The following is a 12,386-nucleotide window of genomic DNA, read 5'->3' as shown; positions in this document are numbered from 1 at the left end:
CTTGATATTGGCCCTTTATTTTCTCTCTTTTAAAAAAATCAATCATTTTAGTGTTTTAGCAATTTTATTAATGGCTTTTTTTAGAAGCCAACTTTTTGTTTTTCTTTTTGTTCCCCCCCACTGATTTCTGCTCTTAAATATTTGTCCTTCTATGGTTCTTAGCTTAATTTGTTGTTCTTTTCCTAATTTCTTGGTATAAAAGCTCATTCTATATTTTGTTTAGCCTTCTTTTCTCACATATGAGTTTAATACTAAATATCCTAGTAAACACTTTTATTGCATTTCTTTCATATTTTTATCATTTTTAAATTAAAGTATTTTTTGATTTCTTCTTTACAACATTTGCTCTTTAAAAGTGTGTTGCTAAATTTCTGAATATGTGGGAATTTTCTAATCATTTTTGTTATTGATTTTTAGTTTAATCCCATTGTGATAAGAGAACATACTGGTTAATAAGTACATGTTGTGGAGGCACGTGGGTGGCTCAGTCACTTAAGTGCCTGACTCTTGATTTCAGTTCAGGTCATGATCTCAGGGTTGAGAGCAAGCTCCGGTTGATGAGATCAAGCCCCGACTGATGAGACCGAGCCCCATGTCGGGCTCTCTGCTGTCAACAGGATGCTTCTTTGGGATTCTCTCTGTCTTGCTCCCTGTCTCTGCCCCTCTCCTGCTTGGATGTTCTTACTCTCTCTCTCTCTCAAAATAAATAAATAAAGATAAAAAAGTACACGTCGTGATACTTTTGTAAGTCGTCATAGTTTCCATAATAGATTTTTGATTTGAATACTGTTAGTAAGTTTACATCAGTTCAAGTGCAGAGCTTTGTATTTTTTAATATATTTTTTCTTTTTGACTGAAGTTATTAAGGATAACATGAATTTACAGAGTATTGAGTGTTACTGATTATCTTATGTCCTATTTTGCAGTTGAAAGCACTTCTTTATTAATTCTTATTAAACTAAGAGTGTTGTTTCAGAGAATAAAGAGTAGGTAGTGATTAAGGTCGCTTTCACTTTTTTATGTTACCCTCTAATGTTGTTATTTCTTCAATATTTTTAAGAATTACATAAATTAGGGGCGCCTGGGTGGCTCAGTCAGTTAAGCGTCCGACTTTGGCTCATGGTTCATGAGTTTGAGCCCCGCATCAGGCTCCATGCTGACAGCTCAGAGCCTGGAGCCTGCTTCAGATTCCGTATCTCCCTCTGTCTCTGCCCCTCCCCTGTTTGTGCTCCGTCTCTCTGTCTCTGTCTGTCTCTCTCTCTCAAAAATAAACATTAAAAAAAAAAGAATTACATAAATTAATCATAGTATATGCAACATTAAACCAGCATTATGGGTCTTATATAGATAAAATGGTTGCTTGCTCCATTGTTCATATTTTTAATATATTCCTTTAGTATTTATTGGCAATTGCTTTATGGTAGAACATGTTTGTTTTCAGCAATTTTCCAGGTGCATTTGAAAAGGATGCGTTGTTGGTGTCCTCTTTTGATTGTATTTTTCAGTGAAATATAGGGAGTGGAAAGTAAGAGTTGGAATGGCAGCTTTGGTGGTAGAGGAGTAAGGATAAGGTACGAGGTAGTTGATTAGAAAAGTGGGAGAGTAAATAGATTAAGGAAATAAAGTAATAAATAGTAGATTGTAGGTGCACAGCACTAAAGGCCCATTTGAATTTAGAGTTTATGGGTTTCAAGATAGACCAATCTCAGTGCATGTGTGTCTTCATCAGCTGTATTTATATATATAGGCAGAGGTTCTGAGTATTGAGTCACATGTTGAACTGGTTTAGAGTTTCCTTACCATCTTTGGTGTTCTGACCCTTTATTTTGACTTCTATGAGTTAAGCGTTCTTAAAACTAAGCTATCTCTTCTCAGAAGATTATTTTAATATGAATGTAGGCATCTCTAACACCAATGAAATTTCTTCTTTTATTCTTAAATGTTTTATTCTGGTCTGTTTTCTTTTTTCTGCCGTCTAGAGCTCTTGGAGTTACACTTCCTGGATTGATGCTCCCTATTTAGTTTTTGCTCATATTTCTTTCTCTTGATCTAGGAAACTGGGAGTTTGTCTTGACTTTGTCTTCCAAATTATTTGGTCTCCGGTTGTGTTATTCAGTGTTTCCATTGAATTGTCATTTTTTTAAAACTTAACTATTTTCATTCTCTTCTCCTTTTTAGTGATCATCTAATGATGCTTTATGTTTTCAAAAATTCTGAATCTCTCTGAGGATACCAAGGAGAATTTTTATTTACTTTATTTTATTTCATTTCATCATTTATTTATTTATTTATTTATTTATTTACTTACTTACTTACAGAGAGCACGTGTGCCTGCAAGCAGGGGGAAGGGCAGAGGGAGGGAGGGGAAGAAAGAGAGAGAGAGAGAGGGAAAGAATATGCCAAGCAGGCTCCATGCCCAGCCCAGCTCGGAGCCCAATGTGGGCTTGATCTTCCAACCCTGAGATCGTGACCTGAGCTGAACTCAAGAGTTGGACACTTAACTGACTGAGCCACCTAGGCAATCCCCAAGGAGAATTTTTCAAAATATTCTCTTCCCTGTATTTGTTTCTTCTGGTGTTAGTTTTTGCTGTTCATTTTTGTCCTCCTCTTTTATGGTTTCTTCCTATCCCCCTTCACCTCCAGTGTGTGGTCATCCTTGATTATCTTGGCATATTTATTCTTTTTGTATGTGTGTGCAGAAAACTTAAATGCTTATTAAAAGCCTTCTTCTGTGTGTATTTTAAATAGAATCTATTTCCTACACTTTGTTTTCTTTGCCATCTGTTCCTGTCTACTTTTTATCTTCCATCAGTTCCTCAAAATTCTTTCTGATTTTGCTGATAGCACTGTTTCTTATTTTTCCAAGCTATCATGAATTTATTCACATAAACTTTTTATTTTACTCCTTTCCGTCCTTTTGGCTACCGTTGTCATATCTTTTGCTTTTACATCTATTACAAGTTTTACCATATGTTATTATCATTATGCTTTTAAACAGTTGTTCATTGTCTTTTAAATAATTCAAGAAAGGGAAGAAAAATGGAATGTTATAGTTACCCACATATTTACTGTTTTTGACTTCTTCATTCCTTTCTACGAATCTGAATTTGCATCACTTATCATTTGCCTGTAATCCAGAGGACTTTTTTTTTTTAAGCATTTCTTGAAGTTTTTTGTTGTTGTTGTTGTCGTTGTTGATGTGTACTCCCAGTATCCATTTATCTGAAAATATGTTTGTTTAGCTTAAGTTTTCAAGGTTATTTTTGTGGACTATAGAATTTTAGGTTCAAATTTTAGCTCCTTTTCCTCCCTAGCAGCATGTTGTCTTCTGGTCTCTATTTCTGATGAGATGTCAGTTGTATGTCTTATCTTAGCTCTTCTGTATGTAAGTGGCTACTTTTAAGACTTTTCTGTATGATTTTTGGCAGTTTGACTATGATATGACTATATGGGGATTTTACTGAATGGAGCTACATGAACGATTTTATTCATGGTTTGATTTTTTCAAATTTAGAAAAAACTTAGCCAGTATTTTTCCAAATATTATCTTCTGTCTTGTTCACATGTGTTAGATTGCTCAATATTGTATAGGTCATATGATTTCTATGTCTTCATGCATTTATCTTTGATTCTTTTGCATGTGTATCATAGTAAACACATTTTAGAAAATCCAACATTTGGGTTTGCTGTCAGTCCCATTTCTATATATTTTATCTCTTGACTCTACATCACATTTTTCTTTATGTTAAATAGATTTCACTTGACTGTTGTCTCTTGTGGATGATATCTTGTACAAACTCTGGGCAGTGTGGATTTTAGTCTTTCTTTGAAGTGTAGGGCTTTGTTCTAGCAGGGACTTTACCTTGATCCTGTGGAGACTTAGTTTTAGGCTTTGTTAGGACTGTCCATTTCAGTTTTGCCCTTATTTCTGATATGTGGTTCTTATTCCTCAAGTGTGGTTTTCTGGAGGTTCAGTGAAAAGCCTGAAATATTTACCAATTCCTTCTGCATCCAAACTCTGATTCTCCAGAATCAGATAGCTATGGAAATCTCTTCCTATATCTTTTAGATTTTTAGTTGTTGCCTCTCCCTGGGCTTTTTGGATTTTCATCCCATGCATGGGAATACAGGAGTGAGCCCCTCAAGATTCTCTTTTTTTCTGGGGTACCTGGGTGGCTCAGTCATTTGAGCGTCCAACTTCAGCTCAGGTCATGATTTACGGTTCATGGGTTTGAGCCCCACGTCGGGCTCTGTGCTGACAACTTGGAGCCTGGAGCCTGCTTCAGATTCTGTGTCTCCCTCTCTCTCTGCCCCTCCTTCCCACCCCTTGTCTCAAGAATAAATAAACATTAAAAAAATTAAAAAAAAAAGAAGACTCTTTTTCTTTCCAGGATTTCTGCCTTCAGTTTCTATCTGTTTACCACCTCCAGAGTTTGTTCCCTGATTCTTCCAGCCAGCAAGACTACAGCTTTGTATAATAGCTCTGTCCTTTTCTCCAGCAACTATTGGATACTATAAAGACTGTGTAGTTTCCTCAGGATAAAAGATGGATAGATGTGGGGGCACCTGGGTGGCCCAGTCAGTTAAGCATCAGACTTGTGATTTTGGCTCAGGTCATGATCTCACAGTTCGTGGGTTTGAGCCCCATGTTGGGCTTCATGCTGTCAGTGTGGGATTCTTTCTGTCCCTCTCTCTGCCTGCCCCCTGATCTCTCTCAAAATAAATAAAATACACATTAAAAAAAATATATGGGTAAATGAGGACCTCCTTCACTGTTTTTCTTTCTCTCAGGGGTCAGATCCCCTGTAGTTGCTGTATCTGCTTTTGTTTGCTTGGCAATGCCTTCAGTGTTTTTAAGATGTTTTTCCTAGACTTTATAATTGTTATCAGTAAAGCATATGGGTTTGTATCAAAAGCATCCAAATCAGAAAGGAAGAAGTAAGTATGTATACACACACACACACACACACACACACACACACACACACACACGTGAATATTATTCAGCCTTAAAAAAGGAATAAACATTATTTGCAACAACATAGATGAACCTTAGGGGCAAGTAAAATAAGTCAGAATGACAGATACTGCATGCTACCACTTACATGTGTAATAAAAAAAAAATCTAACTCTAAGAAGCAGATAGTAGAAAAGTCTTGCTAAGGACTGGAATTTGGGAGAAATTGGTAAAAGGCTATAGATTTTTGGTTATAAGATAGATAAGTTTTGAAAATCTAATATAACACATTGACTATAGTTGAGAACATTGTATTGCATGATTGAAATTTTTCTGTATTGTATAATTGAAATTTTCTAAGAGAACTTAAAAAAAGTAACTTCATGAGGTGATGGATGTGTTGATTCAGTGATGGGGAGTCATTTCACTGTGTATACAGTGTCAATCATGTTGTATATTCTAAGTATCTCACAGTTTTGTCAATATAGTGGAAAGGTTTTTTTTCAAATAAGACTGCAACTTAAAAATTGTTAAGGCCTCACTGAGAGATCTGCTAAAAGATACATTTCAGCAGAAAAAAAGTCCAGAAGGAAAGCATATGGTCCAAAACAATGGTGAGCACAAATTGATGAAATTCTTGCAAATTTGCCCCTTAATGGCTAAGAGTTCATTTTAGATGAATTTCAGTAATTGAGTATAGAAGAGACAGTACTTGAGTATAGTAAGTTACAAGAAAATTTTTAAAAATTTTATATTTTTGAGCAAATTAAAATTGTTTAAGTTTGTGTATCCAGTTGCTTTTGGACTGCAGTTTTAACAGTTGCCGGCTTCTTGTTTTGTTGTGTTTTTACTCACCAGAAGTCCTATGATATTTGAAGAACTAAGTATTAACTCTAGTATTTAATGTAATAAAGTCCTTATAGTTAGTTATAGATCTAAATTTCACCTTGCACATCACTTAATCATGTTTCTTTCCTGTAATGTCTGCACTTAGTACAGTGACGTTCAGAAATGCTGTGTGAGTGTGTTTGTCATTATTTTCTCCTTCTCCCTTCACATAGCTCTGCTCATGATTTAAATGGGTGTCTATGGGGAAATCTTACAAATATCAATCTCATGTTTTAGCTGCCAGCTAGAGTCTGGTGTAATTGTCCTTCCATTTCTAAACAAAAGTGTGTTAAGGAGTAGTCCTTATTCTATTCCTTTGTCCAATGTCCAATGTCAAGAGGCAAGTCTTCATTTCCTTATATCCATTAATGGTATTATAGATCTTCCAAGTTTGAATTCCTCCCATTGTCTTTTACCCCTGGCTTAAAAAATTTTTTATTTGAGTATACTTTTATTCGAGTTGCATTAGTATCAGGTGTACAGAATAGTGAATCAGTAGCATCTCTCTGTGTTATGCTGTGCTCACTGCAATATCATTGACTTCATACCCTGTGCTGTGCCTTTTATTCCTGTGACTTATTCATTTCATGACTGGACTCCTGGCTTCCTCTGGATTCAGTCAGTTACCAGGCTGCATGAAGTCTTGCTGTTATATTACCATTCATCATTCAACCATTGCTGTTTCAATTAAGGATGTTACTACTATGTAGACTATTGCTGTAGCTTTTGTTTCTACTTCACTTTTTAATTCATCATTTGACTGTAGGATAAAGTTTACATTCTTTGATCCCTTTTTTTTTTTTCAAGTAGGCCCCGTGCCCAATGTGGGGCTTGAACTCACAACCCTGAGAGTGAGAGTCACATGCTTTGTGGGAGCCTCAGTGACTCATTCAGTTAAGTGCCCAACTTTGGCTCATGTCATGATCTCACAGTTTGTGAGTTTGAGCCTCACATTGGGCTCTGTGCTGACAGCACAGAGCCTGTGTGGGATTCTTTCTCTCTCTCTACCTCCCTACCCCCCACCCCACCCTCCCCCCCGGCTTGTGCTCTCTCTCTCTCTCTCTCTCAAAAATAAATAAACATTAAAAAAAATAATAGAAGAGTCACATGCTTTACTGACTAAGCCCAGCCAGATGCCCCTTAAATTCTTTGATCTGACATTCAGACTTTTCTTCTTTACTCTATCATTAGGATCGCATTCAATTATAAATAATAAGATGTCTTGTGGTAGAAAGGTGATTCTTGACACTGATTCAGGTGCTTAAGTTTGCCAGGTCTTTTATTCTCTTGGCATTTTCTTCCTGGTTTTAAGGTGACTGCCCTCCCCTGCTCGGAGGCAGGTAGGAAGAAAGTGAAGAGAGAAAAGCAAAAAGGAGTCCAGTGGGGCACCTGAGTGGCTCAGATGGTTGAACGTCCGGCTCTTGATTTCCACTCAGGTCATGATGTCACAGGTCATGAGTTTGAGCCCCATGTCGGGCTGTGCTGACAGTGCAGAGCTTGCTTGGGATTCTCCCTCTCTCTCTGCCCCTATCCTGCTTGTACTCGCCCCTTTCTCTCTCTCTCTCTCTCTCTCAAATAAATAAACTTAAAAAAATTAAAAAACAAAAAAGAAGGCCAGGTCTGCTTTCTTTTAAGGAATGGTTCTGGAAGTACCACCCAGCAACTTCCACTTAAATCTCATTTGTTGAAACTAGTTCACGTGGCTGTTCATCTGTGGGGAAGTACAGTTCTTTGGCGGTATGTTGCTCTCCTTAAAAAAATTGGGCCTCTCAAGAAGGAAAAAAATGTATCCTGGGTATGTAGCTGCAATTTTGCCACAAATATTCATCTGTGCTTTTAGTCCTTTCCTAAATGGCATAACTGCTCAAATACTGCACTGTGGCCCAATTAATTAGAGTATCTTGTACCTTTCTATTTCTCAGCACAGTTCTACTCTCCTGGAATATTCTACATCCTCCGTTCATATAAATCCAATCTGTTGTACAGAGTCAACTCTGTGTATGAACTCCTCTAATAAAACTTGTAAGTTTAAACCCAGTTTGAAATGTTACTTACCCCCTGCAGACCCCAGTAAGCAATTGTCACACTAATTCGTTTGTTTTGAATTTATGTGGTCTAGTTGGATCTCTTCTCCTGTTACCTGTGACTGATTTTGTTTGTTCATTTTGTTAGTATTACATATCTGTATTATGTTTCCTCAGTTAAGTTGTAAACTTCAGGTTTATAGGCCTTGTCCACAGGAAGTTTATAATCTCAATGCCTCTCACTGTGCTTTGTACATAGTACCCGATATTTATTCAGTTACCAATTTAACAGAGTCAGTGCTTTCAGGGAAGGCTTCTTTGTACATGAGGGATGCTTTGTCAGTATCACTTTCTTTTGTAATGTTATTGTTTTTTCTTAATAGGCAAATGTTCTGAAAAAACTCTGCATGGGAATGGCTTGCCTTACCATGACGGAAATGGAAGGAGTATCTGTATCTCCTGTGCATCAGAATGGTGATATTCCTGGAAATGCTAATTCTGTGAAGCAAATAGATCCACTCCTTCAGGTGTATCTTTATCATTCTCTTGAGAAGGCTGATGGAGAATATCTGAAGTTTCCAACTGGGGAGTATGTTGCAGAAGAAATTTGTGTTGCTGCTTCTAAAGCTTGTGGTAAATATTCAAAAACATATATTTTCTCCTTGTTAATAGATCATTGTTTCGATTATACTACTCTAATGTACATGTATAATGTATTATTCTTTGTGTTTAAAAATGCTTATATGACTGACAGGTATGTTCTTACATACATAATAAAAGGAGAATGTCACTAGAGTACATTTAAGGTAAATCTGCCTTGGGCTAGTCCTACAGACTGAATGTTTGTGTTTCCCTAAGGTTGGTGATGAAATCTGTTGCTCTAATGTGATGGTATTTGGAGCTGGTTCCTTCAAGAGGTGATTAGGTCAGTGGGTGGATCCCTTATGAGTGGAATGAGTGCCTTTAGAAAAGAGACCCCAGAGAGCTCTGTCACCCCTTCTTCCAGGTGAGGACGTAGTAAGAAGATGAATCAGAAGAGGGTTTCTGTGAACTAGAAAATGGGTGCTCATTAGGCAACCAAGAGTTTTTAATTCCTAGCCTCCAGAACTGTGAGAAATTTCTGTTGTTTATAAGCCCCTTAGTCTGTGGTACTTTTGCTATAGCATCCTGAATGGACTGCTTCAAAAGTTGGTACTGAGAAGTGGGGGACTGCTGTAACAAATATCGAAACATGTAGAAGTAGCTTCAGAACTGGGTTTTGAGGAACACGTTAGAAAAAGCCTGTCTTCCTGTGAACGGACCTTTAAAGGGGATTCTGGTGAGGACTCAGAAAGAAAAGAGGAGAGCCGTAGAGAAAGTCTCAATATTCTTAGAGAATACATAAGTAATCTGAATAGAATGTTGGTAGGAATATGTATGATAAAGGCCATTCTGATGAGGTCTCAGACAAAAATGTGAGACATGTTACTGGAAATTAGAGGAAAAGCAATCCTGGTAAAGTGGCGTTGACCTTAAAAAACAAAAGGGCCAGTTATTTTATCAGCACAATGACTTTATTTAGGAAAAGCAGAGGAATGGCAGTTTGGGACCAGCAAACTCTAGAGAACCACAGACAACTTCAGAGAACAGAGGAAAGGGCTTACTTTTATAGGAGAAAGGAGGAAGCTGGGAGGAGCGGTTTTCTCGGAGTCCTTATTGGCTGGGTTTTGCTGGGCAGGAGCAAGTCTTCCTTCTGCTGGGGTGTGTAAAGTAAGCCTCTTCCTGCGGGGAGTGTGATGTAGGCTTCTTAGGGCAGGTAGTAATGTGGGGGAGCTTCCCCTTCAGGGCTTCCTACTCCATTTTATTTTATTATTTTATTTTATTTTATTTTATTTTATTTTATTTTATTTTATTTTATTTTATTTTATTTTTTCCTACTCCATTTTATTTTATTTTTTTTAACGTTTTATTCATTTTTGAGACAGAGAGAGACAGAGCATGAACGGGGGAGGGGCAGAGAGAGAGGGAGACACAGAATCGGAAACAGGCTCCAGGCTCCGAGCCATCAGCCCAGAGCCCGACGCGGGGCTCGAACTCATGGACCACGAGATCGTGACCTGGCTGAAGTCGGACGCTTAACCGACTGCGCCACCCAGGCGCCCCCTACTCCATTTTAAATGAAGTTTCCTTTTTTTCATAGTGGAAAAGAACTTGCCTGAATTGTGTTTCAGTGTTTTGGTGAAAATAGAACTTGTGAGCAAAGAAATCAGATGTATTTACCTAAGCAAACCCTCGAAGGTGTGGGTTGACTCCTCCTGACTGCTTTAGTAAAATGCGAACAGAAAGATGGAACCGTTAAGCAAAAAAGGAAGGCGAACTGAAAAGATTTGTAAAATTCTCAGTCTTTCCATGTTGCAAAAAGTGAGAAAGTGGTTAGAAGAGAGCACTAAGGATGTGGCCAGTGGACCATTTAAGATTTGTGTAGCTCAGCTGTTTCTGCATTCGCTAGGAGCTTTGATGGGAGAGGCCTCTCCCTTCACAGCTCCTAGTGCCAGGGCCCGCCCTGGGGAACAGAGTGCTTTCAAAGCAAAAGCTGCCAGAGCTTGGAGACCTGCTTGCTGCCTGGTGCTGCCTCACTCTGAGGGCTCTTCTTGGAGCACTGCCGGCCCCAGGTGCAGCCCCTGCCTTCCAGAAGGTGCAGGCAGCAAACTTTGATGGAGGGTATTGTTTCCAGCAGGGGAGAGTGTACAGGCTCATGGGACATGGCTGCCTCCGCCTGGATTTCAAAGGATGGAGCCACCCAAAACCATTAGGTACTGGGCTGCCTGGAGCCTCGGGGCCTAGCCTCTGCCGGGTAAAGCTGCTGGGACAGGAATTGCCCCGGTGGGTCCTGTAGGCAAGCCCTCTGTCCTAGGGGTCCTTGACAACAGCTTATCATGTCAAAGAGGATTATCATAGAGGCTTAAGGTCTAATGGAACTTGCCCTGTTGGGTTTTAGACTTGTTGGGGATCTATCACTCTTTTCTTATTTTCTCTGTCTCCCTTCTGGAGCAGAAATGTCTGTTTTATGCTTGTAATGTGGAAGCATTTAACTTGTTCCATTTCACTGATTCACAGCCAGAGTGCAGTTTACCTCAGGTTGAATGGTACCTTGAGTCTCACTCACGTAAGATTTAGTTGATATTCAGGTGAGACTTAGAACTTTAGACTTTTGAGTTGATGCTGGAATGAATTAGGACTTTTGGGGGCTGTTGGAATGGAATGAATATATTTTTAATGTGAAAAGGATGTGAATTTGGGGGGTACCAAGGGCAACATGGTAAGTTTCAATTGCCGTATCTTCTCATCTACTTACCTTCTGCAGTTTTTACTCTAGAAGTTTTATTTGGAATGCTTTTCAATAATTTCCATTACCTCATCATGTTCATTTTTTTTCCTCATTTTTTTTATTAAGTGGAATATATTATGGTACCTGATTTAACTTTCTTGGTTGGTAATTCTACCATGTCTGTCATTTCTTGCTATCCTACTGATCGATGTTTCTTCTAGTTACGGGTCATATTTTCCTGCTGTTTTGAATGCCTACAATTTTTTATTGGAGGGTGGATATTATAATGTAAATTTGTAATTTACATTGTTGCCTGCTGGATTTTGTTATATTCTTTAGTGATGGCCTTTTTCTGGCACTGTTAGGTAATGGGTGGTTTACCTAGCTGCTTTGAGAGCTTCTTTATCTTCGTCTTCTCCTCCTCCTTTTCCTCCTTCTTCCTTCTTTTGTTAAATAATTCAATATTTTTAGTGTATTCACAGAGCTCTACAATCATGTCAATTTTCACCACCCCCAGAAAGAAACCTCTTACCCATCAGCAGTCATTTTCCATGTCTTCCCCAACTCCCCCCAACCACAAATCTACTCTTAAGAATTTGTACACTTGAGGGGCGCCTGGGTGGTGCAGTCGGTTAAGTGTCCGACTTCAGCCAGGTCACGATCTCGCGGTCCGTGGGTTCGAGCCCCACATCAGGCTCTGGGCTGATGGCTCAGAGCCTGGAGCCTGTTTCCGATTCTGTGTCTCCCTCTCTCTCTGCCCCTCCCCCGTTCATGCTCTGTCTCTCTCTGTCCCAAAAATAAATAAAAGTTGAAAAAAAAAATTAAAAAAAAAAAGAATTTGTACACTTGGGACGTTTCATATAAGTGGAATCATGCAGGCCATATGTGTTTTTTGTGACAAGGAGTTGAATACCTGAGTCATATCATAACTGTGTGTTTAATATTTTGAGGAACCGCCTTCATGTTTTCAAGGCATCTGCATCATTTTACATTTCCGATAGCAGAGTATGAAGGTCCCAATTTCTCTACATCTTGATTAACACTTGTTATTACCTTTCTTTTTGATAATAGACATACTAGTGGGTGTGAAGTGGTATCTCATTGTGGTTTTCTTGAAAAATCTTTATAGATAAATAATTCACATATCATACATTTCATACTTTTAAAAAGTGTATGGTAAAGTAATTTTTAGTATCCCCAGTTGGTTTTA

At 38.4% G+C, this 12,386-nt stretch overlaps 1 protein-coding gene across 6 annotated transcripts in view; it reads left to right on the top strand.

The window, feature by feature from the left end:
- Positions 1 to 12,386, top strand: part of JAK2 (Janus kinase 2) — a 118,642-nt gene that overhangs the window by 33,285 nt on the left and 72,971 nt on the right. For 5 of the 6 annotated variants that reach the window (XM_045043877.1, XM_045043879.1, XM_023243278.2 and 2 more), the window contains one exon: positions 8,253 to 8,502. In XM_045043877.1, coding sequence (XP_044899812.1) covers positions 8,277 to 8,502 — 226 coding nt within the window. In that variant the 5' untranslated portion in view covers positions 8,253 to 8,276. Of the gene's footprint in view, positions 1 to 7,767; positions 7,868 to 8,252; positions 8,503 to 12,386 lie in introns of those variants that run through there. The other variant, XM_023243279.2, reaches the window with a different exon arrangement.

This window comes from Felis catus, chromosome D4, assembly GCF_018350175.1.
Source record: "Felis catus isolate Fca126 chromosome D4, F.catus_Fca126_mat1.0, whole genome shotgun sequence".
Classification (NCBI taxonomy): domain Eukaryota; kingdom Metazoa; phylum Chordata; class Mammalia; order Carnivora; family Felidae; genus Felis; species Felis catus.
This window is presented reverse-complemented; position numbering and strand designations above follow the sequence as displayed.